At 37.8% G+C, this 16,610-nt stretch overlaps 1 protein-coding gene across 1 annotated transcript; it reads left to right on the plus strand.

Annotated features, from left to right (window-relative positions):
- Nucleotides 1-7,227: 7,227 nt before the first annotated feature.
- On the plus strand, nt 7,228-16,287 carry LOC138339245 (uncharacterized). The gene is made up of 5 exons (XM_069290828.1): nt 7,228-7,418; nt 10,509-10,749; nt 12,048-12,191; nt 13,542-13,739; nt 15,598-16,287. The coding sequence occupies exons 1-5, from the start codon at nt 7,228-7,230 to the stop codon at nt 16,285-16,287; spliced, it is 1,464 nt and encodes a 487-aa protein (XP_069146929.1).
- Nucleotides 16,288-16,610: the final 323 nt, after the last annotated feature.

Raw genomic sequence — 16,610 nt, forward strand, 5'->3', positions numbered from 1 at the left:
TTGTAAGTGTGTCCATATGGGCATACTATAGTCATCCACAAGAGTGATAAAATACTTGCAATCGTCATATGTGGGCACATGGTATGACCCCCATAGATCAATATGCAAAAGATCAAAACTGCCTAAGAGTGAGTGGTGCTTTGGCTAAAAGGTAATTTGGCTTGTCTTTCCATAATACAGATGGTACACAGAAAAGGTTGTTTAGGGGTTTCTTAATCTTTACAAAGGGTACATGGCCAAGTCTATTATGCCACAGTAAGTCCATATCATGTATAGTCTATTTAGTAGATGCAACATCATACAACACATTTGTATTATTAGAAGAGAAACATACATGAGCGTCAGGAACTTGATCAGAAGAAAAATGATCATTTGTGGTATTAAATACACTAGACTTTGCAGTACATGGTTCATTAAAAGATGAAATTGGAAAAGAGAGATTCTTATGAGACAAACAACTACATATGACAAATGCAGTAACACTATTAGTCTTCTTAAAGCATTTTCCATTCATATAGTAAATTCCATCCTTGCTATTACCAATTACCTGAGGCCTCTTCACTGACGGGGCTTGTAATATACTGGTTACATTAGTGAACAATACTATGCATTTCATTGAACAAGAAAAAGAATGAACTGAAATGAGATTATACTTGAAATAAGTAATATGTAACACTTTGTTTTAAAATAATTTTAGATGAAATAGGACATCACCACATTCTGTCACCTTGACTCTATACCCATTAGATAGTGAGACAAGTATGGGGTAAGGTAATGTTTGGATATTAATTAGGGAATTTTTATTAAAAGTTATGTGGTTTAATGCTCATGAGTGAATGATCCATAATTCATACCAAAATCAATAGAAGAAGTGCACAATATTGTACCTGCAAAGCTACTAGAATCAGCATTGACCTTGGAATCCTCTCATGGACCATTGAGCTGAAACTGCTGTAGGAGATTCATAATTTGACCATATTGTTCTTATGTGATGACAGAGTTTGGATTGTTGTTACCCTGTGAGCATTCTTCCGCATGAGTATCAACAGGTGTTCCAGTTACATTAGCAACAATTCTTTTGCCCTTAAAGTTTTGATGATTATTCTACCTGGATTGACCATTGTTTAATGTGTATTTGAGAATGTTGTTCCCTGGATATCCATGAAGTTTGTAACATTTTTCTTTGGTGCAACCTTATTTCTTGCAATACTCACAAATTATAACATTTTTATTGTTGCCATTTCCTGAGTATGAACTATTTCCTCCATAGTTGTTGTTGCTACCGAAATTTCCATTTATTGTATAGGGCCTGCCTGTGGATCCCCTACAAGTGTTAACAGAATTCACATTCAAAGAGGTTGAGTCTAGATGCATACGACTAGCAGGCCTAGATACCCTATGCTTTTCTTCATGAATCAGTATAGTGAAATCTTGTGTTATAGAAAGAAGTGGATTCATCATGAGTATATTACCACTAATTACAGTGTATACTTCGTTTAGTCTTATCAAAAACTCTATCAGGCGTCTATCTTGCTCAACTTTGTGCATGTTATCTTTAGCACCACATGTGCACAATCTTTTGGAAGTCAAAGTACTCAATTCCTCCGATAATTTCTTCATTCTTGTATAGTAAACAGTGATGTCTAGCACACGTTGTGTTAAATCGTCAATTTCCTTTTGTATCTGGTACAACTTTGCACCATTGGTTTGATCATAACGATCTTCCAATTCCTTCCAAAGTTCACCAGAATTATTAACATACTCTACACTATCAAAGATTTCCTTACTCAAAGAATTCAGTATCCACGATGTCACCATGTATTACATTTTTGCCATTGTCGAAGCTATGGAGGATTCTCAACTGGATTTGTACAACTTTTATTGATGAAACTTGATTTATTCTTCACAAACAGAGCACACTACACACCTCTTCTCCAGGATCTGTGTCCATCTCTATCAAATTAAAATGGAACAAAAAGCATACCAGGACTATCTGATAGATGAACATACAAAGGACTACTGGTGTCAACTCCAAAATTAACTCATGCAGTAGAAGGAACATCATCTACCAGATCTACCATGCCGAAATCTTCAATAGAATTGAAGATGAAGTAAGGAGTACTAGGAAGTGGAAATCACTTAAGAAGATAAGAACGAAGAATAGAGGAAATCAAATCAGAAATAGTCTTGTTGGCTCTGATACCATATTATAAAACTCACAACAATGGTGAGTTTTCAGCTGAATATGAAACTGAGAGAAGCCATTGATGGAAATAAAGAGAAAGCAGTTGAGAGAATTGCAATAAGAGAGAAATGAAAATCTTGTACTGCAACTCATGAGTATATCGTTCTAAACATGTGATTAAGATGATTCTAGAAGTTAGAAAATTCTAACTAACTAACTGCTATCTTAACAAACTAGTTAATGACTAAAATAATGTAAGTTACTTACAATTCTAACTAACTATAGTTAAGCCTATACATACAACATAATTAGTTGTTAATAAAGTATACTTTCTTGTAATGATATTCTTTTTCTTTTCAAATTCTATTAAATTGTTTCTACACAAAGATGGGGTACAATAGGATTTACTTCAATACAAATTTTAAGTATATTGAAATCAAAAGTAGGCATTTGATAGTACTATCTGGTATATGGATGGAAAAAGTCATAATATGATGAGATGATTAACCCATTGATATTCTTTTTGATGTGGAGAATTTGGCATAAGAAAATATCGATTGGTGTAGTTTTGATGAGCTTGAGAATTTCAAATTCCATACATTGTTGTTGTATTAATGGTGTAAATGGATCTTTTTATCATTTATTCATCAACTGTACTACGTATTCTAGTATGTGGAATTTTTTTGCAAAGGTTGTCGGGATACATAGACCATTTGTACAGCTCAAGCATTTGATTGAATTATGGTGGAAGTAAGAGTGTGTGGCTAAGATTAAACCTTTATTCAAAGTCATGCCTTCCTTCATCATTTGACATACATGGAATATGAAAAGTTGATTAAACATGGGAACAATGTCAAAGCTGGCCATGATTTTGAGCATTAATAGGTAGTTGGCGTTGTTTGCTAAGCTAAGATATCCATAGATGATTGACATCCTAGTCTAGGGCTGATCAATTGATCAAATATCTAGAGGAATATACTCTAGTAAAGTTGTAGTGTGGAAAACTCCTAATAGAATTTTTTGAAGTTCAATACAGAAGGTGCTAGTAGAGGTAACCCAAGACCTACCTCTCTAGATTTCGTATCAAGAATTGGGAAGGAGATTTGGTGTATGCTGAAGCTACCGTGGGATTGTGGAGTCATTGAAGTAGAAATATTAAGGCTATTAAGAATGATTAGGAGTATTATCCATCTAATTGGGTAATACCTATATACACAGTGTTAAGATGTTCCACATTGGCACATGGATGATAATTTAGCCTTCTTATATGGATTTGGACAAACCTCCCATCATGAGCTATTTTTTGAGGTTGTTTTAGCCCCAAGTGCAATATCTTAACATGGATCAGAGCTAGACCCATCCCGATTTATTGTTCACCGATGATGATGGCTCCCATTTAGAAGTGTTTATGCTTCAATTGAGATCTAGGTGTGCGAGAGAGTGTTAAGATTAGAGGGATGAGATTTGGTCTGCTTATATGAACTAGTTTTTGAGGTTGAGTTAGAGCCAAGTACCATATCTTAACACATTGAAACGGATTCCTTAATAGCTAAGAAGATTTTGGAGGTACTACTACTATCAAATAGTTTCGTAATATACAAGAACTCCCACAAAATGTACACAAAGGAAATTTATTACTGGAAAAACACAAGTCCCATAATTTGAGAATCAGGAAATTTCAAAATAGGGCTTCTAATCATGGAAAATCAGTCACCGATTAGTTTTGTTACAACAATTATAAGGATATATCAAAATCAATAACACATTCAGAAGCTAAAAACAATCATAATTTTTTTGAGATTTGTACTCCAAAAATATAGGCTCTGCGGTTAATTCAAGAGAGGAGATCTAAATTTCTTCATGATTCTATCCGCATTCAACTTCAAGATAACTATGTCAGTTAAAGACACCATTAAAAAAAATTGGGTGCAGAAGATTTCGAAAAACATGATGAAGACCAACGTGAAAAACAATTTCCTATTAGTTTGTTTTGTATTTATAATTTCTTTTAGATTTTGTATTATTTACTCAATTTATATTCAAACCATTATGCATGCTTTTAATATTTATATTAATTAAAAATCTCATGTTGCATAGTCCATGAATCCTGTATGTGTTCTTAATTTGTATTCATCATTATATATTCATTAAAAATCTCATGTTGCATAGTCCATGAATCCTGTATGTGTTCTTAATTTGTATTCATCATAAAGGTATGCTAACTAGTTATGTATTTTATTTGTAGGAAGAACAACTTTCTATTAGTTTGTTTTGTCTTTGTATTTTTTTTCTTCTGAATTTTGTATCAATTCTCAATTTGTATTCAAACCAGTATGTATATTATTAATATTTGTATTTATTCAAAATCTCACGTTGCATATTTTATGAATCTTGTATTTGTTCCCAATTTATATTCATTCCAAAGGTACAACATATATTCATTTATTGTTTTTTCAGTTTTATTTTCACTTTTCCATCATATTATCTTTTTATTTTATATATCATTATACAAAATATGATATAAAAACTAGAATGAATACAAATAGAAATAATATATCATTTTAAATGAATACGACTTAGGAAAGGAAATAAATTTTTCAAGGGAAAAATAAATACATAATGAAACAATACATGAATATAAATATGTTTCTTAAATAATTAGAAATTCATTTGACATACATATTGGAATGAATACAAACTAATAAAGAAATACAAGTTTCATTATACGAAACACAACATGAAAACTTGAAAGAATACAAATAAAAATGACATACATATTGGAATGAATACGATTTAAGAAAGGATACAAAATTCTGGTAAATAAAATAAATACACTGTGAGAAAAGTATGACAAATAACATATAAAACTATAAGTGTTCAAATTTATAAATTTTAAAAAATCTAATTTAGTAGGTAAAACTCTAAGGTATTATCATAAAATTTCATAACAATAACTAGTTTTGAAAAATAAGGAAAGTAATGAAGATTTTCAGCAACTTAATCTAATTTGAAATATTCTCCTCCTCGATTTTCTCTAATTTGTTATTTCTTAATTATATTATGTTAAGTTAAATAAAGAAAAAAAATACTTAAATCAATCCATAACAATTTAAAATATTGTCATTTTTAATAATCATTGAAAGTATTGCTAAAGGATCCTATTAAATATCAAAATATTGTTATTTTGAAAAATATCACATTTATTTATCAATAAAATTGTAACGACCTGTTTAGTCGTTTTGAGCAGTAGAGTATTTCTGGTAATAACTGTATGAGTCGACGGATCCCACGACGGACCGTCATGGGCACGACGGACCGTCGAGGGGGTCTCATTCCAAAACACTTAGATTCTGAAAAATTGGGTACTGAGATCGACTCTCTGAACTTCACGACGGAATGGTAGGATGGACCGTCGTTGGCACGACGGACCGTCACAAATCTTTCAAAAGAATTAACTCTCTGAACTTTGTGACGGACCTGCAGGACGGACCGTCACAGGCTGCGTAACCCTGACTGTGTCGGATTTCTGTTAAAAGTTTTAAAGGGGTGTTTTGGACTATTCATGCTTATAATTATAAAGTTAGTGGATTAATGTTAAAAATTCAATTACTTGGGGGTTAAAGGAGATAACCTTGAAATAAATAGTGGGTTACTTATATCATCTTTGATACTTAATTGTATGATAATTAGGGTAAAAGAAAAAGGGTTTTGAATAAGAAAAATAGAAAGAACCGAGAGAGAAAGGGAGAAACGATCGATCGATTGAGAGAGGAACGAAGAGGACAACAGAGCATTGGGGAATTAGCTTGCTTGATCACGATTCTTCGGTGGAGGTAGGTTATGGTTTATACTATCTCATAGTAAACTCTTAATAGCGAATGATATGTGTTGGGTAGTATTGTAAAGTCTTCTATATGCTTAATTATGTGCTTGCATGATGTGATTATGTAATTGTAATGGATTGGGAAGATGAGGCTGTGAATCTTAAATCTTAAATTCACTTTGTTAATGATGATGCCTTGGTATAAAAGAAGGCTTGATGAACTAAAGTAATGAGTTTTAAGTCTTCCGCATTATATTCTGTTTATTATGTTGAAATGTTGGGGTTTAGATTGGTTGGTTCACTCACATAGTAGGATAAGTGTGTGTGCCACTCACGACTCGTTTTGGATCGTGACTAACTTGGTATCAGAGCATTAGGTTCGTTGGTCTCATCACACAAGAACGAGTCTAGTAGAGTCTTAAGGAACGGTAGGGGGATGCCTTTAATTTTCTTTGAGAGGCTATAAGACTTTAGGAAAATTCCATTCTTTCTTTCTTTCTTTCGTGCTATTACTTGGATCCAATTGGTATCTAGGTGATACAAATTGGTATCTGACCATCTTTTCTCTATTTCGCAGATGGTTAGAACTAGAGCAACAACTGCGCCAACACCAACACCGGCAAGACAAGATGCGTCTGAGCCAGCCACTGGGGCTGTAGCTCGAAGAGGAGTAGTGGCAAGAGGCCGTGGTAGAGGTCGCGGGAGAACGTCCTCTAGAGGAAGAGGACAAGCACCTGACCCATCTAGTACTAGGGCGGTGACTCCTCCACCTACTGAGGAAGTAGTAAGAGAGGGCGAGGAAGGGGAAAATGAGCAAGTGCAGAATGAGGAATTACCACCCCAACCTACCCCAGAGATGATTAATCAGGTTCTTGCTTATCTTAGCGGGTTATCTGATCAAGGCCAGACACCTCCAGTGTTTTCTGCACCAGCACCTCAGGTTCCGGAATTACAACAGGCAGCTGCTGTGGCTCCCCGCATGGATGCCTCATTGGAAATAGACACGTTTCCTCGTTTGACTACAGGGCCTATAATGACAAGTGATCAGCATGAACTTTTCAGTAAGTTCTTGAAATTGAAACCTCCAGTCTTCAAGGGTGCTGAATCTGAGGATGCCTACCATTTTCTGGTTGATTGTCATGAGTTACTACATAAAATGGGCATAGTGGAACGATTTGGCGTTGAGTTTGTAACCTATCAGTTTCAGGGAAATGCCAAAATGTGGTGGCGGTCATATGTTGAGTGTCAACCCGCACAGGCATTGTTGAATTGGGCGTCATTCTCTAGCTTATTTATGGAGAAGTATATCCCCCAGACCTTGAGGGATAGGAGGAGAGATGAGTTCTTGATCCTAGATCAAGGCAGGATGTCAGTTACTGTGTATGAGGCTAAGTTTCGTGCATTATCCAGGTATGCCACCCAGCTTTGTTTCAGTTCACAAGAGCGGATTCGCCGTTTTGTGAAGGGGTTGAGGTCAGATTTGCGGATTTCAGCCTTACAGGTAGAGGCTACAGCAAAATCCTTTCAGAAAGTGGTAGACTTCGTGATAGAGGTGGAGGGAGTGAAGCCAGATGACTTCACCATGGCATCGACATCTAAAAGGTTTCGTAAGGGAGGTGAGTTTAATGGTTCTTACTCTAGAGGGAAGGGTTCAGGAGGTTATCCAGCCCGACCTATTCAGTCTTCACTGCAGGCTGTAGTTGGGGGTCCACCGCAGACCGGTCAACATTTCTCTGAATTTGGAGGTTATCCCCAGACTTCGTCATTCTCACAGAGACCTATGCTTGAATCCAGAGAGTGTTATGGATGTGGGGAGACTGGACACATTAAGTGGTATTGTCCAAAACAGAGTTACAGACCTCCAATAGTCAGAGGTAGAGGTGGTCATGGAAAAGGTCGTCATTCTGGAGGACGTGGCGGCCGAGGTAATGGTGGTCACCAAAACGGCCGGAGTGACGGGCAAACATGAGCCACTATAGCACAACATGGTAGGGGCAACGGGCAGACAGGTGATAGGGCCCATTGTTACGCTTTACCCGGGCGGTCTGAAGCGGAGACATCTGATGCTGTTACCATAGGTAATCTTTTGGTTTGTGATTGCATGGCTTTTGTATTATTTGATCCTGGCTCCACATTTTCATATGTATCTTCCTCATTTGCTACTGGTCTTAATTTACATTGTGAATTGCTTGACATGCCTATTCATGTTTCTACTCCGGTGGGTGAGTCTGTGATTGTTGAAAAGGTATATAGGTCTTGTCTTGTGACTTTTGTGGGGAGCAATACTCATGTAGACTTGGTTATACTAGAAATGGTTGACTTTGATGTAATTTTGGGTATGACTTGGCTTTCTCCAAATTTTGCAATCCTAGATTGTATTGCTAAAACTGTAACGTTGGCCAAGCCTGGGACAGATCCGTTAGTGTGGGAGGGTGACTACACTTCCACTCCAGTTCGTATCATCTCCTTTCTTCGTGCTAAGAGAATGGTTAGTAAAGGGTGTTTAGCTTTCTTGGCACACCTCAGGGATGATACTACCCAAGTACCTTCAATTATGTCGGTTTTGATAGTCTGTGAGTTTCTGGATGTGTTTCTTGCAGACCTTCCTGGCATGCCACCGGATAGAGATATTGACTTTTGCATTGATCTGGAGCCGGGTACTCGCCCCATTTCCATACCCCCTTATAGAATGTCTCCATCAGAGTTAAGGGAGTTAAAGGCCCAACTTCAAGAGTTGTTAAGTAAAGGCTTCATTAGACCAAGTGCATCCCCTTGGGGTGCTCCTGTTTTGTTTGTGAAGAAGAAGGATGGAAGCTTTCGGATGTGCATAGACTACAGACAACTGAATAAGGTAACTGTTAAGAACAAGTATCCTCTTCCTCGCATTGATGATTTGTTTGATCAGTTATAAGGTGCTTGTACCTTCTCAAAAATTGATTTGAGATCTGGTTATCATCAATTGAAAATACGGGCAACGGATGTGCCCAAGACTGCTTTTCGGACCAGGTATGGGCATTATGAGTTCTTAGTAATGTCTTTTGGGCTTACGAATGCCCCTGCCGCTTTCATGAGCTTGATGAATGGGATTTTAAAGCCATATCTGGATCTCTTTGTCATTGTATTCATTGATGATATACTGGTATACTCAAAGAGTAAGAAAGAACATGAGGAGCACTTGAGAATTGTATTGGAAATGTTGAGGGAGAAAAAGCTTTATGCCAAATTCTCCAAGTGTGAGTTTTGGATAGATTCAGTGTCCTTCTTAGTGCACGTAATTTCTAAGGATGGAGTGATGGTGGATCCATCTAAGATTGAAGCAGTGAAGAGTTGGGTAAGACCTACTAATGTTACAGAGGTAAGGAGCTTTGTTGGTTTAGCTAGCTACTACCGTCCATTTGTCAAGGGATTTTTCTCTGTTGCTTCCCAATTGACAAACTTGACTAAGCAGAGTGTTCCATTTGTATGGTCGGACGAGTGTGAAGAAAGCTTTCAGAAACTCAAGACCTTGTTGACTACTGCACCAATTCTTACCTTGCTAGTGGAAGGCAAGAATTTCATTGTTTATTGTGATGCATCCTATTCTGGTTTGGTTTCAGTGCTAATGCAAGAGAAGAATGTAATTGCTTATGCTTCAAGGCAATTAAAGGTGCACGAACGTAATTACCCAACCCATGATTTGGAGTTGGCCGCGGTAGTGTTTGCATTAAAGCAATGGAGGCACTATCTATATGGGGTTAAGTGTGAAGTCTATACAGATCATCGTAGCCAACAATATGTCTTTACTCAGAAAGATTTGAATTTAAGACAGAGGAGATGGATGGAACTACTGAAGGACTACGATATCACTCTTTTGTACCACCCAGGAAAAGCTAACGTTGTGGCAGATGCGTTAAGTAGAAAAGCAGGGAGCATGGGAAGCCTAGCTCACTTACAGGTTTCCAGATGCCCATTGGCTAGAGAGGTTCAGACTCTGGCTAATGACTTTGTGAGACTAGAAGTAAATGAGAAGGGAGGATTTTTGGCCTGCGTGGAGGCAAGATCTTCCTTTCTTGACAAGATTAAGGGAAAACAGTTTACTGATGAGAAACTGATTCGGATCCGAGATAAGGCGTTGCGAGGAGAGGCTAAAGAAGCAAAAATCGATGAGGAAGGTGTTTTGAGAATTAAGGGAAGGGTATGTGTACCCCGCTTCGATTATTTGATTCACACTATTCTTACAAAGGCGCATAGTTCAAGGTATTCTATACATCCTGGTGCAACCAAGATGTATCGTGACCTAAAACAACATTTTTGGTGGAGTAGAATGAAGAGTGGCATTGTTGATTTTGTTGCTCAATGCCCGAATTGTCAGCAGGTAAAGTATGAACACCAGAGGCCTGAAGGGACCCTTCAGAGAATGCCCATTCCTGAATGGAAGTGGGAGAGAATTGCAATGGACTTCGTGGTCGGTCTTCCAAAGACAATGGGTGAGTATGACTCTATTTGGGTAATTGTTGACAGATTAACTAAGTCTACTCATTTCATTCCTGTCAAGGTGACTTACAATGCAGAGAAGTTAGCCAAACTGTACATCTCAGAAATTGTTCGATTGCATGGAGTTCCACTTTCCATCATATCAGATAGAGGTATGCAGTTTACTTCTAAGTTTTGGAAAACATTGTATGCTGAAATTGGTACTAGGTTGGATCTTAGTACTGCATTTCACCCTCAGACCGATGGTCAGTCTGAGCGAATGATTCAGGTTTTGGAGGATATGCTTCGTGCACGTGTGATAGAATTTGGTGGTCATTGGGATAACTTCTTACCCTTAGCAGAATTCTCATACAATAATAGCTATCACTCAAGTATTGGTATGGCCCCATTTGAGGCACTGTATGGGAGGAGATGTAGGTCTCCCATTGGTTGGTTTGATGCATTTGAGGTTAGACCTTGGGGTACTGACCTTCTGAGGGAATCATTAGATAAAGTAAAATGCATTCAGGAAAAGCTTCTAGCGGCTCAAAGTAGGAAAAAAGAATATGCAGATCGAAAGGTTAGAGACTTGAAGTTTATGGAGGGTGAGCAAGTCTTGCTGAAGGTTTCGCCCATGAAAGGGGTGATGCAGTTTGGTAAGCGAGGTAAGCTAAGCCCAAGGTATATTGGTCCATTTGAAGTTCTGAAGCGCGTGGGAGAGGTAGCTTACGAATTAGCCTTGCCCCCAGGACTGTCAGGAGTGCATCCGGTATTTCATGTGTCTATGTTGAAAAGATACCATGGGGATGGAAACTACATCATTCGTTGGGATTCGGTTCTGCTCGATGAGAATTTGTCTTATGAGGAGGAGCCTGTTGTGATTTTAGATAGAGAAGTCCGCAAGTTGAGGTCAACGGAGATTGCATCCATCAAGGTTCAATGGAAGAATCGGTCGGTTGAAGAGTCCACTTGGGAGAAGGAGGCTGATATGCAAGAAAGATACCCACACCTGTTTACAGATTCAGGTACTCCTTTTCGCCCTTGTTTTTCTTCTTGTGATCGTTCGAGGACGAACGATGGGTAAATTAGTATCTATTGTAACGACCTGTTTAGTCGTTTTGAGCAGCAGAGTATTTCTGGTAATAACTGTCTGAGCGACGGATCCTACGACGGACCGTCATAGGCACGACGGACCGTCGAGGGGGTCTCGTTCCAAAACACTTAGATTCTGAAAAATTGGGTACTGATATCGACTCTCTAAACTTCACGACGGAATGGCAGTTTGGACCGTCGTTGGCACGATGGAACGTCACAAATCTTTCCACAAAATTAACTCTCTGAATTTTGTGACGGACCTGCAGGACGGACCGTCACAGCCATGACGGACCGTCACAGACTGCGTAACTCTGACTGGGTTGGATTTTTGTTAATAGTTTTAAAGGGGCGTTTTGGACTATTCATGCTTATAATTATAAAGTTAGTGGATTAATGTTAAAAATTCAATTACTTGGGGGTTAAAGGAGATAACCTTGAAATAAATAGTGGGTTACTTTTATCTTCTTTGATACTTAATTATTTGATAATTAGGGTAAAAGAAAAAGGGTTCTGAATAAGAAAAATAGAAAGAACAGAGAGACAAAAGGGAGAAATGATCGATCGATCGAGAGAGGAACGAAGAGGATAACAGAGCATTGGGGAATTAGCTTGCTTGATCACGATTCTTTGGTGGAGGTAGGTTATGGTTTATACTATCTCATAGTAAACTCTTAATAGCAAATGATATGTGTTGGGTAGTATTGTAAAGTCTTCTATATGCTTAATTATGTGCTTGCATGATGTGATTATGTAATTGTAATGGATTGGGAAGATGAGGCTGTGAATCTTAAATCTTAAATTCACTTTGTTAATGATGATGCCTTGGTATAAAAGAAGGCTTGATGAACTAAAGTAATGAGTTTTAAGTCTTCCGCATTATATTCTGTTTATTATGTTGAAATGTTGGGGTTTAGATTGGTTGGTTCGCTCACATAGTAGGATAAGTGTGGGTGCCACTCGCGACTCGTTTTGGGTCGTGGCAAAAATGGGCTTGCCCAATTTACTTTAAAAAAGAAGAAACAATATTTGGAAAAAATAAGACCGATCATAAGCAATAATACTACCACAAAAATAACTTTTAGCGACATTAAGTATCAATATTAATATACAGCGTTAAAGTCTTTATGAGCATTAGTTAAGTGTCATTAGAACTGATGTTGCTAAAGACTTTAAGGATATATAAAAAGAGTTCTAATTGCCACTAAAAATAGATATTTAGCGATAATTAAAAAATAATTATCGCTGCTAATCATTTTTGATGTAGTGTAAGATCATGAATATATATGTTTTGTGCTTAAGAGTCCTTCAAAGAGCCACTAGAAAGTAGTTAGGAGATGGAAAATAAAAAATCTTGATATAAAGCACTTTTGCACCAGAAAATTTAGGAAGTATGGTAGACACATGAGCATATATAAATCCTTGGGTGGAGGTGGGAGAACGGTCATTATTATTTTGAGAACAAATTTGAATGTTGATTGGTGTGATATTGCATTTAAGATAGAGAGATTCTTTAATTGTTTTCTTAAGTTGGACTTTATAGTTCTTCCTAGAGAAACTAAAACCAACAACCCATATGTTAAGAGAATGCAAGAAAGTAAATGGAAGTCCAAGAATCATAAAGAAGTTGAGGTAAAGATACAAAAGGAAAATATCGATATTAATGTAGATTTTAAGTCTAAAGCGGATGGTTGCATCAAATTATGTTTAGTTCGGTATATCCAAAATGTAATTGAAGAGAAACCACCTTACCTAGCATTAGAAGAGGCATAGAGGGTCAACAACCAATTGAAATTCTACTTTTGGGGTGAATATATATTAGATGTATGGAAAATTATTTATTTTGAGTTTACAAATAGATTCAGGCACCAAGACTTACCCCACTTGCCCTAAGTGTGGTAAGAACCATTCGGGCGAGTGTCTTGTAGGAACAGAGGGATGATTTAGGTGCAGTCAGTCTGGTCACAGGTTGAGGGATTTTCCTTCTAGACAACTTCAACAACACTAGCAAGTCTCCCAACTCAGCACGGTAACTCATCTGGTATAGTCGGCGGTCAGCGCCTGAACATGTATTATGATCTTCAGGCTCGCCAACATCAGGAAGGTTCTCCTGATGTCACTGGTACGTTACTTGTCTTTGACCTTGATGTTTATGCATTGTTAAATCCAGGGGCTACTCTTTCTTTTGTAACTTCTTACATAACAGTCTAATTCACTATCAGTCCAAGAACTCTCTCGGAACCTTTCTCAGTCTCTACTCCAGTTGGTGACCCAGTTATAGCTAGACGGGTATATATAAATTGATCTCTCACAGTCTCCTAGAAAGTCATCTCAGCAGATCTAGTAGAGTTTGAAATGGTAGACTTCGATGTCATTCTAGGCATGGATTGGTTACACTCATGTTATGCCTCAATCGCTTGTAGAACTAGGATTGTTCATTTTCAGTTTATAGATGAACCAATCTTAGAATGGGAGGATAGTAGATTAGCGCCTAGGTCGATTTATTTCTTACCTTAAGGCCAGAAAGATGAAATCTAAGGGTTAACTCTATCATCTAGTTCGGGTTAAGGATTCTAGCCTTGACACCCCAACTCTTGAGTCAGTTCTAATAGTTGGTGAATTTTTAGAATATCTTCCCTGAGTCCTTCTCGAAAGGGAAATCGACTTTGGAATTGATCTTCTTCTAGACATTTAGCCTATTTCTATTCCTCTTTATAGAATGACTCCAACAAAGCTTAAGGAATTGAAAGAGCAATTGAAAAACCTACTAGATAAGGCTTCATCAGACCTAGTATTTCATCATGGGGTGCACCAATGTTGTTCGCAAAAAAGAAAGATGGTTTCCACAGAATGTGCATTGACTATAGATGGTTGAACAAGGTCACAATCAATAATAAGTATCCCATCCCCAGGATTGATGAATTATTTGACCAACTTCAAGGTGATAGCCATTTCTCAAAGATAGACCTCAGATCGGGTTATCATCAGCTCAGAGTCAGAGATAGTGACATTCGAAAAACAGCCTTGAGAACTTGGTATGGTCATTATGAATTTGTAGTTTTGTTGTTTGGACTAACTAATGCTCCTGCAGCTTTCATGAATTTGATGAATAGAGTTTTCAAACAGTACTTTGACTTGTTCGTTATCATCTTTATTGATGATATTCTCCTTTACTCTAGGATTGAGGAAGAACATGCAAGTCATTTGAGAGTTGTTCTTTAGACTCTCAAGGATCGCCAGTTATTCGCTAAGTTTAGTAAGTATGAGTTCTGGTTGCAATCCATTGCTTTTCTTGGTCATATTGTATCTAACGAAGGGATCCGAGTGGATTCGCAGAAGATAGAAGCAGTGAAACAGTGGCCCAGACCTACCTCTGTTGCAGATTTAAGAATTTTCTTAGGTCTAGCAGGTTATTAGAGAAGGTTTGTGGATGGATTTTCGTCCATATCCTCACCATTAACTAGGTTGACTCAGAAGATGGTCAAGTTTTAATGGTCAAATGAATGTGAGAAAAGCTTTGCAGAATTGAAAACTATATTGACTTGAACTCTTGTCTTGACTCTACCATAGGGTTCAGATGGTTATGTGATCTATTGTGAGGCATCCATAGTTGGCCTAGGTTGTGTGTTGATGCAGCGAGGCAAGGTGATAACTTATTCCTTTAGACAACTTAAGGTTTATGAGAAGAACTATCCAACTCATGACTCAAGCTTGCAACAGTGGTGTTTGCACTCAAGATATGGAGAAACTACTTGTATGGTTTTCACATAGATGTGTTCACTAACAATAAGAGCCTTCAATATGTGTTCACCCAGAAAGAGTTGAATCTTCGCTAGAGAAGATGGCTTGAATTCCTCAAGGATTATGACATGAGTGTGCATCATCCCAGTAGGGTGAATGTAGTAGTAAAATCCCTTAGATGATTATCTATGGGTAGTGTAGCCCATGTTGATGAAGAAAGGAAGTAGTTAGTGAAGGGTGTTCACAGGCTTGCTCGCTTGGAGTTCGCCTTATGAGCATATTAGACTATGGTGTAATAGTTTAGAATGGGGTAGAATCGTCTTTTATAGTGGAGGTTAAGGAAAAGCAAGACAGTGATCCAATCTTGCTTGAGTCTAAGGTTGCAGTCCATAATCAGAGCGTGGAGGTTTTCTCCCAAGGGGGAGATGGTGTACTTTGCTACCAGAGTAGATTGTGTGTTACTGATGTGGGTGAGTTGAGACAACATATTCTTGCAGAAGCCCATAACTCTCAGTATCTTCTTGGTGCCACTAAGATGTACCACGAACTGTGGGAAGTCTATCGGTGGTATGACATGAAGAGGGGTATAACAAACTTTGTGAGTAAGTGCCCCAATTGCCAGCAAGTCAAGGTAGAACATCAGGAACTAGAGGGTATGACTCAAGAGATCGATATTCCTACTTGGAAGTGGGATGTGATCAATATGGACTTTATCACAGGATTACTGCGTACTCGCAGACAACATGACCTCATTCGGGCGATAGTTGATAGGAGGACAAAGTCTTCTTGTTTCTTGGTGGTCAGGATTACAAACAAGCTTTACATTAATGAATTTGTGAGGTTGCATTGGTTTTCTTTGTCTACCATCTCAGATAGGGGTCCTCAGTTTACCTCTTATTTCTGGAAGTCATTTCAGAAAGGTCTTGGTACTCAAGTTAACCTTAGTACAACATTTCATCCACAGACGGATGGGAAGGCAGAACATACCATTTAGACCTTAGAGGATATGTTGAGAGCTTGTGTGATCAATTTCAATGGTAGTTGGGATGATCACCTTCCTCTTATTGAGTTTGCCTAGAATAATATATACCATTCCAGCAATTAGATGACCCCTTATTAGGCTTTATATGGGCGTAGATGTAGATGTCCTGTTGGTTGGTTTGAAGTAGGTGAATCATCTTTGATAGGGACAGATTCGGTTCTTTATGCTATGGAGAAAGTGCAACTCATTAGAGATAGACTTAGGACAGCCCAAAGTCGTTAGAAATCTTACGCAAAAGTAAGGAGAAGGGAACTAGAGTTCCAAGTTGATGATTG

Source organism: Solanum lycopersicum, chromosome 11, assembly GCF_036512215.1.
Source record: "Solanum lycopersicum chromosome 11, SLM_r2.1".
In the NCBI taxonomy this organism is placed as follows: Eukaryota; Viridiplantae; Streptophyta; class Magnoliopsida; order Solanales; family Solanaceae; genus Solanum; species Solanum lycopersicum.

What these genes read in the sequence shown, in the direction of transcription:
- LOC138339245 (XM_069290828.1), top strand. Translation starts at nt 7,228, where the DNA reads ATGTGGTGGCGGTCATATGTTGAGTGTCAACCCGCACAGGCATTGTTG. An exon ending in AGTCTGAGCGAATGATTCAG is followed by an intron (nt 10,750 to 12,047) that starts GTTTTGGAGGAT and finishes TTTGATAATTAG; the next exon opens with GGTAAAAGAAAAAGGGTTCT. An exon ending in ATCACGATTCTTTGGTGGAG is followed by an intron (nt 12,192 to 13,541) that starts GTAGGTTATGGT and finishes TTTTCCTTCTAG; the next exon opens with ACAACTTCAACAACACTAGC.